Source organism: Scyliorhinus torazame, chromosome 30 (genome assembly GCF_047496885.1).
Source record: "Scyliorhinus torazame isolate Kashiwa2021f chromosome 30, sScyTor2.1, whole genome shotgun sequence".
Lineage (NCBI taxonomy): Eukaryota > Metazoa > Chordata > Chondrichthyes > Carcharhiniformes > Scyliorhinidae > Scyliorhinus > Scyliorhinus torazame.
The window spans coordinates 11,779,817-11,796,364 of NC_092736.1; the positions used below are offsets into that span (position 1 = coordinate 11,779,817).

General features: G+C 48.8%; 1 protein-coding gene across 1 annotated transcript in view; it reads right to left on the reverse strand.

Moving 5' to 3' along the window:
- Positions 1 to 8,176: 8,176 nt before the first annotated feature.
- The window catches only part of LOC140404380 (sorbitol dehydrogenase-like), a 272,127-nt gene continuing 263,755 nt past the window's right edge, over positions 8,177 to 16,548 (reverse strand). The window contains exon 9 of the mRNA XM_072492821.1: positions 8,177 to 8,592. Within this exon, the coding sequence (XP_072348922.1) occupies positions 8,271 to 8,592 (322 nt within the window). The 3' untranslated portion in view covers positions 8,177 to 8,270. The remainder of the gene's footprint in view (positions 8,593 to 16,548) is intronic.

The following is a 16,548-nucleotide window of genomic DNA, read 5'->3' on the forward strand; positions in this document are numbered from 1 at the left end:
TGCCTGTGAGGAGCCTGAGCTCGCTTTTACTACTTTTACAACTGCACTTGTCCTCGCGTTCTGCGCTATGTGGATGGAAATTGGTGGGATGTGGCGACCTTGTGCGTAGGCAACGGTCAACAAAATGTCTCGCAATACTAATAATAAAGCTTTATTATTGTCACAAGTAGGCTTACATTAACACTGCAAAGAAGTTACTGTGAAAATCCCCTCGTCGCCACATTCCGGAGCCTGTTCGAGCACACAGAGAGAATTCAGAATGTCCAATTCACCTAACAGGCACCCTTCCTGTACCAGCCTCCCTGAACAGGCGCCAGAATGTGGCAACTAGGGGCTTTTCACAGTAACTTCATTTGAAGCCTACTTGTGACAATAAGCGATTTTCATTTTCATTTCATTTCATTTCAAGCACATCTTTCGGGACTTGTGGGAGGAACCCGGAGCACCCGGAGGAAACCCACGCAGACACGGGGAGAACGTGCACACTCTGCACAGACAGTGACCCAAGCTGGGAATCGAACCCGGGACCCTGGAGCTGTGAAGCAACAGTGCTAGCCACTGTGCTACCGTGGGCTGCACTCAGAACCCAGATGGGCCACATGTGGCCCCCTGGTCCCAGGTTTCCCACCGCCGACCCAGAGGCTCATTAGAACAGAGAATATTGCCCATTGGGCTATGGAACTGGAGGCTTCAGCCTCACCAATTTTCACAGTGCAACAACTGAGGAATGCAGTACTCTCAATGCAGAGTCAAGGACACTGTCACAACAATGGAACTAACTCTGCTTCAGGCAAACTTCCCCTTTGCCCATCCATTGCCCTGTGAACCACCACTACCCCCCCGCGAGCAATTAACTTGCCCAAGTTTGAAATTGTTGCCTCTTTCCAAAACGGAGGCTGGATAGAGATGAGGTGCAACGGGCTGGTTTAGCACAGTGGGCTATACAGCTGGCTTGAGGCGCAACGGGCTGGTTTAGCACAGTGGGCTAAACAGCTGGCTTGTAATGCAGAACAAGGCCAGCAGCACGGATTCAATTCCCGTACCGACCTCCCCGAACAGGCGCCGGAACGTGGCGACTAGGGGCTTTTCACAGTAACTCCATTGAAGCCTACTTGTGACAATAAGCGATTATTATTATTATTACGTGCCGCCACAGAAAAGGGTTGAAAGAGGAAGGCTGTAAAATCTGGAAAAGTAAAGAAATCTCTGAATTTCCTCACTGTTGCAAGTAGAATGTTCCAAGGCAGGCTTGACGCTGAACAAATATTTACACTTGGGGACACAGAGCGAAGCACACTCAGGGTTTCAACATTCCTTGAGGTTGGGGCTGGAGGCTTGGAAATGTAAGGAACATTTTGATGAATTTCAGAACATTGTCAGACCTTATAATATATATGTTCTCAATTCAAGTCTTGTCCATTGTGCCTGTTGTGATCAGGGAGCTTTCAGCACCAAGATGTATGATCGAAAGGATTGAGAGAGGTGACAGACCCACTTAAGCATATGGCACTGTATACATTTTTAAGGGAGGGATACATCAAATAAGCCCTGTTTTCCAAGCAAAATTAAAATGAGTTTTGCAGACATGTTCCTCAAGGTATCAGCAACCTGTTTTATCTTGCTTTACAAGGTAGAGTCATAGAATCCCTGCAGTGCAGAAGGAGGCCATTCAACCCATTGAGTCTGCACCGGCCCTCCGAAAGAGCACCTTACCTAGGCCCACTCCCCCACCCTATCCCCATTACCCTGCAACCCCACTTAACTTTTGGACACTAAGGGGCAATTTAGCCTGGCCAATCCACCTAAGCTGTACATATTTGGACTGTGGGAGGAAACCGGAGCACCCGGAGGATACCCGCGATGACCCGGGGAGTGAAGGACCACGCGAAGCAGATGGAAAAAAAATCAAGTATGCGGCCAAGGAAATGGAAGGTACAACAGCAGAGGGGAGACGGGGCAGCAATCAAAATGGACATGGGGATGGATGGACACTGAGAAGCAAATGTACCGTGACTGAGAGGCCGGTCTTGTGGTGCGATGGGTTATGTTCCTTACGTCTGGCCCGCAAGCCCTGAGATCGAGTCCTACTCCAGGATTTGATGACCATGGAAAGGTGGCTCAAACGGCCTGTATATCTTTCCAGTATGCTTCCTGGCAAATGGGCCGGGTTTCCTGGTCAGCTGCCCTGCAGTGAGCCAGTGCAGAATCTTGTCAAGTGTAATCATGGGCCAATCCAATGGAAGCCCTTTGTTGCCAACACCCTCTCGGGGTCTGGTACGCGAAGGGGGTTAGTGACTGAACTGTGGACAGAAATTAATTACCGTGCCTGTCACTGCACTTCAACACAATTTATTACATGTGAAGTATTTGAGATGACAAAATAAGATGCTCTATAAATGCAAATTTGACTTTGTACTTCCTCACAGTCTGAAGTTAGGCTTACTGTTGTGCATCTAGCCACAGAGATAGTCACGGTTTCAGTGTCTGTGAGCGGGCAGTGGGGAATGGCTTGCACTGCGGGTTTTCCAGAACTTGGGAAAATGTTGGTTGGGAATGGTGCAAGGATACAGATGGGTTGTCATCCAAAGGCACAGAGGTATGCTGAGTGCACACTTACGCCTTCCATTGGGAAGCGACAATGAGATTGCTGGAGCCCCTGCTTCAATGCAATCTTCTGGCATGAGCAAGGTGATCGGATCGATCCGAAGGTCTGTACGGTCTCTCCTAAGCGATGGTGTCAGAAAGAGGGCAGGATGGGATTGGCTGCTGATGACCCTAAACATGCAACCTGCCCCCATCGCAGATTCGAACAATTCCAACATCGGAACACCACACTCGCAGGACGAGGAAGGCTCCACATTACCTCCCTTTGGATTAGCCATTAAACCAAGGCCCTGTCTTTCCTCTCGAGGGGGGATGTAAATGATCCCATGGCACTAAGGGTGGCAGGGTAGCACAGTGGTTAGCACGGTTGCTCCACACAGCTCCAGGGTTCCAGGTTCGATTCCCAGCTTGGGTTACTGTCTGTGCGGAGTCTGCACGTTCTCCCCGTGTCTGCATGGGTTTCCTCCGGACGTTCCGGTTTCCTCCCACAAGCCCCGAAAGACGTGCTTGTTGGGCGAATTGGGTATTCTGAATTCTCCCTCGGTGTCCCAGAACAGGCGCCAGAGTGCGGTGACTAGGGGACTTGCACAGTAACTTCATCGCAGTGTTAATGTCAGCCTACTTATGACAATAATGATTATTATTTTGAAGACAATGGACTTATCCGCAATGTTCTGCGGATGATCATACAAAATGATCAGGGGGTTGGATAGGGTGGACAGTGAGAGCCTTCTCCCGCGGATGGATATGGCTGGCACGAGGGGACATAACTTTAAACTGAGGGGTAATAGATATAGGACAGAGGTCAGAGGTAGGTTCTTTACGCAAAGAGTAGTGAGGCCGTGGAATGCCCTACCTGCTACAGTAGTGAACTCGCCAACATTGAGGGCATTTAAAAGTTTATTGGATAAACATATGGATGATAATGGCATAGTCTAGGTTAGATGGCTTTTGTTTCGGTGCAACATCGTGGGCCGAAGGGCCTGTACTGCGCTGTATTGTTCTATGTTCTATGTTCTGGCTAATATCTATCCATTAACCAGCATCTGTAAAGCAAATGATGGAGTCATTGTGAACAGTGCTGTTTGGGGGATCTTGAAGGGCACAAACCAGCTGCCATCATTCCTGCATTGTAAAAGTGGCTACACTTCAGAATTACTTCACTGACTAGGAAGTGCTTCGAGACAGCCTGAAGTCAAGTAAAAGGTTTTATACTAATGAATGTCTTTCTTTCCTCGGCGTGGAAGTTGCGAAGCACACTCTTCCACTCCTCTAGCAACACTGCATGCTCAGGGAGCATCCCTCTTTTTTAACAAGGTGGGCATTCAGGTTGTGAGTGCAAATTATGAATGAAAGGGAATGAGCCAGAGCTGTCGTTCTAAACCCTGGGTCCCTGCTCTCCCTACGTCAGTGTGACTTGGCCCTACTCACCCAGTCTCTGTGAATCACCAACCGCACAGACTTCAGAATCCGCGCTGAGCTAGTCTCTGGTTACTTTAAGGGCTGGTTTTATTGTCCAGACCTAATTGTCCCTGCGATAGTGGGGATGAGCCGCCTTCCTGAGGTGCTACAGTTCGTGGGGATTATTGTCTCTCGTGGCACCTTTTGAAGGGGGTCTTGTGTGGTCCCTTCGGCTGAGCCAGAATCCCCGGCTTCTAGCCGCAAGTCGTCATGTTGGACAGGGAAGGTGTGTTCACAGCACAGCCAAACAGGTTTGAGTGTCAGCTTGCAAATCCTTCCAACGCATATCACAGGCAGTAAGATTCCGGATCAGCCGTTGCGATGGAAAGAAAGTTGAACCCTCCACCGTAACTATCCGTAGCTTCAGACTGCAACATGCCTGTAAAAGCGCAGGTACCTGGCTACCCAACTCCACACCTTTATCCACTGACTCCATAGAACACGAATCGATAGATTCTCTACAAGAGGAGGCCATTTGGCCCATCTAGTCTGCACCGACCCGCTGAAAGAGCACCCTACCGAGAGTCGTAAAAGAGACCCAAAGAGCTTTGGTGGCAACAGTTTGCTTCCCGCAACTGCTTTTGAGCGAGTGAGTGAATAAATCAAAATTGCAAACAAGTAAGAAAGGTCAGAGTTGCGACCAAGTCTTCGCCTTCACCCCTCGCCTTCCTTCTCCAAATTGTCCCATGCCCAATTTTCTGAATCTACTTCCTGAATAGATGTAACAGAACCGGGGATGTAGGGAATGTGGGATTGTTATCCTGTGCTGTTTCATCTTACTACGGTCTTCCCAGATATCAAGAGCAGATGGGATTGAAATGCAGGGTTATAATTGTCTTACTGCAATTGTATAGTGCCTCGGTGAGGCGGCATCCGGAGTATTATGTACATTTTTGGTCTCCTTATTTAAGGAATGATTTCCTTGCCATATAGTTCAACGGAGATACAACAGACTGCTTCCTGAAATAGCGGGATTGTCCTATGAGTATTGAGGAAACCACGCCTGTATTCACTGTCTCGAAGAATGAGAGGTGATCTAATTGAAACTTACAAAATTCTCACAGGGTGTGACAGGTGGATATAGATAGGATGTGGGAGACAAGGTTGCAGTGGTTAGCACTGTTGATTCACAGCTCCAGTGTCCCAGGTTCAATTTCGGCTTGGGTCACCGTCTGTGCGGGTTTCCTCCGGGTGCTCCGGTTTCCTCCCACAAGTCCCAAAAGACGTGCTGTTAGGTGAATTGGAAATTCTGAATTCTCCCTCCGTGTACCCGAACAGGAGTGTGGCGACTAGGGGGTTTTCACAGTGACTTCATTGCAGTGTTAATGTAAGCCTACTTGTGACAATAAAGATTATTATTAATCCCACCCAACCTACCCACTATTGGACACTAAGGGGCAATTTAGCATGGCCAAACCACCTAATCTGCACATCTTTGGACTGTGGGAGGAAACTGGAGCACCCGGAGGAAACCCACGCAGACATGGGGAGAACGTGCAGAGTCCGCACAGTAACCCAAGGTTGGAATAGATCCTGTATCTCAGGGTTCTGTGAAGCAGCAGTGGGCTGTGAGGCAAGGATGCATACTGGAGGTGAGGTCAAATCTTCCTGCTGTATAAATGTTCGATGCAGATTCGGACGAATTTGGATGGAAGATCCTGCCTGCCATATCGGAATATTAATGAAATTTACGGGCAGTGTTTCTTTCCTACCCGGCCACACCCGAGTGAGATCATGGATTTTCTCTCAATCCTAATACCAGCTTTTCAAAATAAGTTATTATTGACGCAACCTGCCACCTCCCTTGCCAAGTATCAGAACCAACTAACAGGATGTCACTGTGACTACTCCCCGGGAAAGAGGAACTCCCTCCTCTGTCGCACTTCATATTTCCACACCACCTTCAGAGGTGCCAAGTGATTGCTTAAGGACTTGGCTGCACAGCCACAATACAGTGCCTTGAGCTTTTCCAAGCTTGGGTAACAAAGGTTCCTCTCAGGAATCGTTGGAAAACCATCAACACTGCACTCGGCCATCACTAGACAAAACGTACAGAAACTGCAGGTAGGAGAAGACAGGCCTGTCCCCAACTCACGATGGCTGGAGCATCATAACTAGATGCGTCTTACCCAGTTCTCTTGCTTCACAGCTTTGTTATCGCCTGGGAGAGAGGCGATAAACCCAGGTCCAATAAGGGAAATTATACTCTGGAAGCTTCCTCGCCAAAGGAGTCACTAATTAGTCTGAATCTAGAAGCTCGTTGGTTTTGAGGAAGAGTTCCAGAGACTCGTGATCCCCTGAGAGAAATAATTTCTCCTCGTCGCCGCATTAAATGGGCGACCCGTTACTTTTAAACAGTGACCCCCTCGTTCTTGATTCTCCCACAAGAGGGACCATCCTCTCCAACATCCACCCTGCCAACACCCAGGATATTAAAGGTTTTGATCACATTGCCTCTCACTCGTCTACACTCTCGTGGACACAAACCTAACCTCTCCAGCCTTCCCTCGTAAGACATCTGGCTCATTCCTGGTGTTGTCTCGTAAACCTTCTCTGAACTTCCTCTAACACATTTACATCTTTCCTTCGATAAGGAGACCAATACTGTACATAGTACTCCAAATGTGGCCTCACCAATGCCCCTGTACAAGTGAAATATAAACCTCCCGACTATGTAATCAATTCCCTTCACAATAAATGGTAACATTCTATTAGCTTCCTAATTATTTGCTGTACCTGTATCGTAGCCTTTTCTGATTCATGCACTCGGACTCCCAGATCCCTCTGCACCTATCAGAGCTTTGCAAACTCTCAGCGTTTAGATAATGAGCTTCATTTTACTTTTTTCCTGCCAGAATGTACAATTTCACATTTACCCACTTCTACTCCATTTTTTTAGTTTTGCCCACTCGACACATCGATGCCCCTTTTTAGTTACCTTCCATCCTCGTCAAAACTTACTTTCCTACCTATCTTTGTGTTGTCAGCAAATTGAACAACCATACTGCCCTCATCCAAGCCGTTTATGCGGGTTAATAGGGTGGTGAAAAAGGCCTTTATCAATCGGACCATAGATTACAAAAGCAGGGAGGTCATGCTGGAGTTGTGTAGAACATTGGTGAGGCCACAGCTGGAGTACTGTGTGCAATTCTGGTCGCCACATTATAGGAAGGATGTGATTGCACTGGAGGGGGTGCAGAGGAGATTCACCAGGATGTTGCCTGGGGTGGAACATTTAAGTTATGAAGAGAGGTTGGATAGGCTTGGGTTGTTTTCGCTGGAGCGGAGGAGATTGAGGGGCGACCTGATCGGCGTGTACAAGATGATGAGGGGCACGGACAGGGTGGATAGGGAGCAGCTGTTGCCGTTAGTTGAAGGGTTAGTCACGAGGGGACTCAAGTTCAGGACACGGGGCAGGAGGTTCAGGGGAGATTTGAGGATAAACCTTTTTACCCAGAGGATGGTGATGGTCTGGAACGCGCTGCCTGGGAGGGGGGTAGAGGCGGACTGCCTCACATCCTTCGGAAAGCACCTGGATGAGCACTTGGCACGCCACAACATTCGAAGCTATGGGCCAAGTGCTGGCAAATGAGATTAGGTGGGTAGGTGAGGTGTCTTTCATGCGCCGGTACAGACTCGATGGGCCGAAGGGCCTCTTCTACACTGTATTATTCTGTGATCGTAAAAGGTTGAGGTCCCAGCATCGATCATCCCTGTGGCACAACACCTGTCATATCCTGCCAACCAGAAAAAAAAACAATCAATGCCTCCGTTTCCTGTTCGCTCGCCAATCTTCTATCCATGCCAATAACCTTTGATGTGGCAACGTATCAAATATTCTCTAGAAACCCAAGTACAGTAGATTCACTGGTTCCCATTTATGCATTGCAGATGTGACCCTTCGCTGTCCACTGCAATGGGAGGAATTTCTCCCTGTTTAACCTGTCCAGACCCCTCCCCCAGCCCTGCTTGACACTCAGCTCTGTATATCTAATTTACCATTAGAAATTGCCCAGCGAAGAGGCTATGATTTTTTTTCGGGTGAAAAAGCAGAACACGGTGGAAAGAGCACCCAAGCTAAGCATCAACTGAACAAACGGAGGTCTCTCAACGCAGTTATACACAGTGTTTATTGCAGAAGGACAATTGGCTGGGTAACGTTACTTTTACAGTGGTCAAAACTGTAATTGCGCAAACAAAAACTATCAGAAGAAGCTATGTTGGGGACACTGTCTTTGTTGGCCGCATTGCGATTGTTGTTGGCCGCATTGTGGCGGGCATGGCGGTGGGCATGGTGGTGGGCATGGCTGTGGGCACGGCGGTGGGCATGGCGGTGGGCATGGCGGTGGGCATGGCGGTGGGCACATTGATGGGCATTGGGCTTCGCAGTTCAGAAGAACTTTGATTCCAGCTCCTTTCTTTACACATTCGAATCCATCCTGGGCCTGGTCCAGTCCAAAGCGATGTGTGATCAGAGGTTTGACGTCCACCTTCTTTGAAGCCATTAAGGCGATTGCAGTGTGCCATCTGGAAGGGCAAGAGGGAGAGGTAACTAGTCAGTTCACCTTCACAGTACTGTACATCCTATACTGCACATCCTACACATCTCTGTATTTAACAACTTTCTTTTTTTAAAAATTCATTCATTCATGGGATGTGGACATTGTTGGCAAGGCTGGCATTTATTTGCCCATTCCTAATTGCCCTTGAAGGGAGTGGCTCGCTCGGTCACTTCAGAGGGCAGTTGTTTGTGTGGATCCGGAGTCACATGTAAGCCAGACCCGGTAAGGACGGCAAATTTCCTTCCCTAAAGGACATTAAGTGAAATAGATGGATTTTTTTTTACAACAATGGTTATCAGTTAGACTTTATCATTCCAGATTTTTATCTGCCGTGGTGGGATTCGAACCTGAGTCCCCAGAGCGTTATTCTGGGTCTCTGGCTATAAGTCCAGTGGCAATGCTACCCCACCAACTACCTCACATTGAAGATATAGGTAGCAAATGTAATGGGGATGGAGGCAGACTATTACTGGAGATTAGGCATGGTATATAATATGTCGGAGGAATGTATGTGGGCTATATCCTTAATACAAGCACTGCAACTGCACACACGGGCAGGAGGTGTACCCACTGCTGATGCGGCATCACCAAATACAACCCTTCTAAAAAGAGCGATGCATTGAATTATAGGACCGAAGAATCCCGACAGTGCAGAAGGAAGTCATTCGGCCCATCAAACCTGCACCAACCCTCCGAAAGAGCATTCTACTTTGGCCCACTCCATCCCTGTAGCCTGCACATCTTTGGAGACTAAGGGGCAATTTATCATGGCCAATACACCTAACCTGCACATCTTTTTGTCTGTGGGAGGGAACCCACAAAGGAAACCCACGCAGGTGTTTGGGGGGGGGGGGGGGGGGGGGGGAGGCGGCGGTGCAATGTGCGAATGCCACACAGTCACCCAAAGTCAGAATCGAAACCGGTTCCTTGGCCACCGTGCCTGCCCTACCTGCCCTCCCACTCCAAAGACCTGAACGCAAAACCTCGGCTACCCCTCCAGCGTCTACACTGGGAGAATTCTGCACTGTTGGAGGTGCCGTCTGTCGGAGGAGACATTGACTGAGGTCCTGTCTGCACCCTCAGGCAGATTGCATCCTGACACTATTTCTAACAAGAGCAGTGAGGGGGGGGGGGGGGTCACCATTCTGACTCTGGTCATTATCACATTGTTGCTTGTGGGGACTTAAGAGAAGTGATAGAACATAGAACGGTACAGCACAGAACAGGCCCTTCGGCCCTCGATGTTGTGCCGAGCATTGTCGGAAACCAAGATCAAGCTATCCCACTCCCTGTCATTCTGGTGTGTTCCATGTGCCAATCCAATAACCGCTTGAAAGTTCCTAAAGTGTCCGACTCCACTATCACAGCAGGCAGTCCATTTCACACCCTAACCACTCTCTGAGTAAAGAACCTACCTCGGACATCCCTCCTATATCATCTCCCACCCCGGAGCTTATAGTTATGCCCCCTTGGAACAGCTACATCCACCCGAGGAAATAGTCTCTGAATGTCCACTCTATCTATCCCCCTCATTATCTTATTAATGTTACCTCTCATCCTCCTCCGCTCCAAAGAGAAAAGCCCTAGCTCCCTCAACCTTTCCTCATAAAATGTGCATATTGGCTGCGGTATTTCCTACACAGCAGTAGTGACCACATTTCAATAATAAAACACGGTACCTCATTGTCTGTTGTGACATCTCGGGATGGCTTATATGAATGCAACATTTTTCAAGTCAGCTATGATACACTTTGTAAAAGTAAAAATGGGAAAATATGTCATTTGAAACATGGAAGTCTGGCAAAACCTGACCTGAGGATACATGAGAAAATGTAGAGAGAAATCCCACGAAGGGTTTAACAGCAGCTGCAAAAGAAGGTTTTGAAATGCAGATACCCTTTATCAAACATCGTTAAGAGGACAGCTAGTGACTATTCAAGCTTTAAAACTGACGCATGTCTTTTAAGTCACAGCAGATTGACCTTTTAGTTATATGGAAAAAAGCAATATTTCGCACCTTTGAAGTTTTTAGTAAGCAGCTAAAAAAAGAATTGCTAGGATCTTCAGTTGAATTGGATGACAAATGTTTAGGCGTGAAATCCTGCTGACACCAGGTGAATATGGGAAGCTGGAGACGTGTCCACGAGAACACACGTTAACCCCAAATCGGAGTCAGAGTTCTGACAAGCTAAGGGCACTATTTGATAATAAAGCAACTTTAGAAGTGACAGAAACCAGATGTAACACCTCTCTGGGATCAAATCACTTTTGAACATCACAAGGGAAACAATGTAATCAGAGTTCGATGGGCTGAAGTCATGTTCAACATCAATACATAGTCGTGTTGGAAATAATTCAGATTAAAGGTACCTTGAACAATCAAGAGTAAAATAAAGTTACTTTACGATAATGTCATACAAACTTAATAACTGCTAGAAGAACCTAAAAAAGGGGACAACAAGCAGAGTCCACTCTCTTAGCTCGGTCATGGGAAGGATAGAACATAGCAACCGAGCGGAACAGCGAATCTGTCTGAGGAAGACCAAAAGTTAAAGAAGAGAAATTGTCAAGGTAGACCTGAAGGTCTTTTCAATCAACCAGGAGAATCCAGAAGCAAGATCTTTTTTACATTTCTGTAAAGACAGTGATTGCATCTTCTAAAAGAAAAAAATATAATAATAAAATAACTTTAACCCAAAACAGTGGTTATTACAAAGTCTACTTTACTTACTTCGCAACGCGGGATCCAGGATCAATGCTACTAAGTGGTAAGTAGATGAAGATATGGGTTATACCGGGGGATAACTTGAAAATACAGATTGACCCGAATAGCACCCACCTAAGTCTGCATAGGAGTCAGGGAGTGAGAATCCCTGTTCACCATTTAGAATGTCTTATTGACCCTTTTTGGTATAGGGGGAATTATAAGAATAGTGGTGAGTTTTTTACTTCAAATTTCACCACAAAGTTGAGCACTTTTCTATTTTTCATTCACATTACCATCACTGAATCCTCCACCATCAACATCCTGGCAGTTACCATTGGCCAGAAACTTAACTGGACTCAGCCATATAAATACCGTGAGTACAAGAGTGGGTTAGAGGCTGGGAATTCTGCAGTGAGCAACTCACCTCATGACACCCCCCCCCAAAGCCTGTCCACCATCTGCAAGGCACAATTCAGGAGTGTGTTGGAATATTCTCCACTTGCCTGGGTGAGTGCAGCTCCAACAACACTCAAGAATCTCGACACCATCCAGGACAAAGCAGCCCACTTGATTGCTCCCCCTTCCACAAACATCCAAACCCTCCACCATCGACGAACAGTAGCAGCCGTGTGTACCGTCTACACGATGCACTGCAGTAACTCACCAAGACTCCTTAGGCAGCACCTTCCAAACCCACAACCACTACCATCTAGAAGGACAAGGGCAGTAGGTACCTGGTAACCCCACCACGTGCAAATTCCTCTCCAAGTCACACATCAACCTGACATATTGCTGTTCCTTCACTGTTGCAAGTTTGAAACACCCTGGAACTCCGTTCCCAACTGTGGGTGGACCTATACCCACAGTTGAGTTCTTTGAGAAGGTGACCCAACAGGTGGATGAGGGTAAAGCAGTTGATGTGGTGTATATGGATTTCAGTAAAGCGTTTGATAAGGTCCCCCACGGTAGGCTACTGCAGAACATACGGAGGCATGGGATTCAGGGTGATTTAGCAGTTTGGATCAGAAATTGGCTAGCTGGAAGAAGACAAAGGGTGGTGGTTGATGGGAAATGTTCAGACTGGAGTCCAGTTACTAGTGGTGTACCACAAGGATCTGTTTTGGGGCCACTGCTGTTTGTCATTTTTATAAATGACCTGGAGGAGGGCGTAGAAGGATGGGTGAGTAAATTTGCAGATGACACTAAAGTCAGTGGAGTTGTGGACAGTGCGGAAGATGTTACAAGTTACAGAGGGACATAGACAAACTGCAGCGCTGGGCTGAGAGGTGGCAAATGGAGTTTAAAGCAGAAAAGTGTGAGGTGACTCATTTTGGAAGGAATAACAGGAAGACAGAGTGCTGGGCTAATGGTAAGATTCTTGGCAGTGTGGATGGGCAGAGAGATCTCGGTGTCCATGTACATAGATCCCTGAAAGTTGCCACCCAGGTTGAGAGGGTTGTTAAGAAGGCGTACGTACGGTGTGTTAGCTTTTATTGGTAGAGGGATTGAGTTTAAGAGCCATGATGCCATGTTGCAGCTGTACAAAACTCTGGTGCGGCCGCATTTGGAGTATTGCGTGCAATTCTGGTCTCCGCATTATAGGAAGGATGTGGAAGCATTGGAAAGGGTGCAGAGGAGATTCACCAGAATGTTGCCTGGTATGGAGGGAAGATCTTTTGAGGGAAGGCTGAGGGACTTGAGGCTGTTTTCGTTAGAGAGAAGGTTAAGAGGTGATTTAATTGAGGCATACAAGATGATCAGAGGATTAGATAGGGTGGACAGTGAGAGCCTTTTTCCTCGGATGGTGATGTCTAGCACGAGGGGACATTGCTTTAAATTGAGGGGAGATAGATATAGGACAGAGATCAGAGGTAGGTTCTTTACTCAGAGAGTAGTAAGGGCGTGGAATGCCCTGCCTGCAACAGTAGTGGACTCGCCAACACTAAGGGCATTCAAATGGTCATTGGATAGACATATGGACAATAAGGGACTGGTGTAGATGGGCTTTAGAGTGGTTTCACAGGTCGGCGCAACATCGAGGGCCGAAGGGCCTGTACTGCGCTGTAATGTTCTATGTTCTATGTACACAACTTGAAGTGCGCGATTTAACGGGACAGAAATAGAGTCCCATTTTGGGCACCTTTACCGGGATGTTTCTCGGCGCCTGCAACGCCCAGAATAACTCCAGCGCCGCTATTTAACGGGACGTTGCCGGTTGCTGTGGCCTCGGCGAGGAACACCTTGTAGAGGCTGCACTTACCTCATTTCCTGCACTGACGAGCTCAGCTCACCAGCGCAGAAAGAGTACTCCCGGATTGGGCTGCCATTTTTAAATGGTGCCCCGATCTTTCGCCCCTCCCTCAGGATCCCCACCATGGCATCCAGAACCCCCACCCCACCTGAGCGGTTCCAAAAGCACCCCCCTCCCCTCACCCCACTTCTTAAGGGCAAGGCACCCCCGGGCCTGATTGCTGGCATGGGAAAGCTGGCAGCCTGGCCCTGCCGGCCTGAAACCCTGGCAGTACCCCTGCCAGTCTGGCAATGCACCTTTGACACCCCGGGGTGGCAGCGCCAAGGTGCCAGGTTGGCTGTTCCAAGATGCCTGGGTGCCGACAGCAGTGCCAGGGTATCACTCTGCCCGGATCCGGAGAACCCGCGGGGGGAGGGGTCTCCGATGGCGTAGGGGTAGCCCCCCCAGGTTCCGTCACGCCCGCTCAACGTTTGAGAAAACTAGTGCTAAACAGCGCCATGGCAAGGTCTCCCAGGCGAGGCCGTTAGTTCCCGGCTGGCAGCCGAATGGCTCGTTTGAATATGTCAATCCGGATCTCGCCCAACGAGGGTGAGATCCAGACCGCGCCGCCTCGCAAGATCTCGTTAAATCTCACGAGGCATTTCGAGTGGCGCAAATCCCGCCCCGCGAGATTCAACGGCCTCGTCCCGTCTCCAAGTCGGGCGCGACGCGTCCATTAAATCGCGCCCGAACTCCTTCAGCCACCGCACACTGGCTGAAGCATTTATTTCATAGAATTTCATAGAATTTACAGTGCAGAAGGAGGCCATTCGGCCCATCGAGTCTGCACCGGCTCTTGGAGAGAGCACCCTACCCAAGGTCCACACCTCCACCCTATCCCCATAACCCAGTAACCCCACCCAATACTAAGGGCAATTTTGGACACTAAGGGCAATTTAGCATGGCCAATACACCTAACCTGCACATCTTTGGACTTTGGGACATTTACAGGTGGCTTTCGGCAAATACCAAAAAAATGACAAAAAGTCAATCCGAAACCTCCTCAGAAACGTTCACCAGAAATTAATAATCCTTTCGGAATCATCCGAGATGCCGAGGTCTGTTCCCCACAAAATACCCTGTGGATAAAACTTTCACAAATGAGGCCTATTTATTCCTCATTGCGGGGGCCGCATTCCCCGAGTTAAATCCTCCCCAGCACAAAGCAACAGAGAACGTCACAGCAGAAAACCCTGAGAAAATCTCCCAGAACGGCCAGAGTATTAGGAAAAAAGGATGTGAAGGCTCTTGGCGAACACAAAGACAAACAGCAAAGATCTACCCTCAAGCACTCGGTTAAAACGGATACTTGAATCCACCTCGCACCTCAGGGTAAATATTTAATTTTAAAAGGACCGGCAGCCGGTATCATTGAATAAAAGTATTTGAATATCATTGAATAAAAGTATTTTAAAAGGTCCGACTGCGAGTGTGCTGTGGAATTTAAAGACAGGCACAGGCCACTTTGTTCCACAGTTCTCTCCAGGGAAAGCTGATATATCTCCCTTCTAAATCCCCTCTCCCGTGATCGGAAATGCGCTGCAGGATATTGAACGTTGAGAGCTGCTCTGCATTCGCCTGTGGTGCTGGGGCGAGGGAAATCCAGACACTGGGACCCCCATCAGCTGTACAAATGGGTCTCCAATTTCCTCACACGCGCTGCGCTCCACTTTTATTTTTTTGAAAAATACTTTTATTCACATTTTCACCATTTCAAAAAATATAAATTTAGAGCACCCAATTCTTTTTTTTGCCCAATGAAGGGGCAATTAAGCGTGTCCAATCCACCTAACCTGCACATCTTTGGGTTGTGGGGGTCGAACCCACACAGACACGGGGAGAAGGTGCAAACTCCACGCGGACAGTGACCCCCAGGGCCAGGATTCGAACCCGGGTCCTCAGCGCCGCAGTCCCAGTGCTAACCACTGCGCCACGAGCCACCCTCTATTTTAACAATTTTACAACAATATACACCCCCCCCCCCCCCCCCCCCCCCCCCCCCCCCCTTGACAGCAACCAGGTCTCCAAAATATGAAGCAAAGAAGCCCCATCTCCGGGGAAATCCTTCATCCGCCTCTCTCAGAGCACATTTCACCTTCTCCAAATGCAGGAACTCCATTCGAGTTCGTTAGGGGGTGGCGGGGGGAGAAGATGACCTCCACCCCACCAGAACCCACCTGCGAGCAATCAATGAGGCGAAGGCTACAACGTCTGCCCTCGTGCCCGTCGGCAGCCCCGGCAGGTCTGAAACCCTGAACATGGCCTCCAGGGGAACCGGTTTCATGTTTCCCATGCAGAACCTCAGGCATGATGCTGAAAAACGACTCCCAATATTTCTCCAACTTCGGGCAGGGGAAATCGGCATCGCCCTCGACCCTGCCTTCAACTTGAAGTGCTGTCGGAATTTTCCCCAAATCTTCAGCGTGGCTCCCACTGCAGGATTACCTGAATATTTCCCCGGGCGAATGGTAGCGGTGTCAGTGCCAGCATCCGCAACATACATAGGACATAGAACATACAGTGCAGAAGGAGGCCATTCGGCCCATCGAGTCTGCACCGACCCACTTAAGCCCTCACTTCCACCCTATCCCCGTAACCCAGTAACCCCATCTAACCTTTTTTGGTCACTAAGAGCAATTTAGCACGGCCAATCCACGTAACCTGCACATCTTTGGACTGTGGGAGGAAACCGGAGCACCCGGAGGAAACCCACGCAGACCCCGGCCCTTTCCAGGAACCTGCCCCGTCCACAGAGCCTCCATCTCCTTACTGCAGGCCCCGCACCTTCTCCGCATTTGCCACCCAACTTCTCCACCGTGATGGGTGCGGTGCAGCCCCACCCGATGGGCTCTCTCCCCCGCCATCTTTCCTCCCACTGCTCTCCACCCCTCACCGCGCTCAGCGGCGAACCTTCGCTCGCTGCC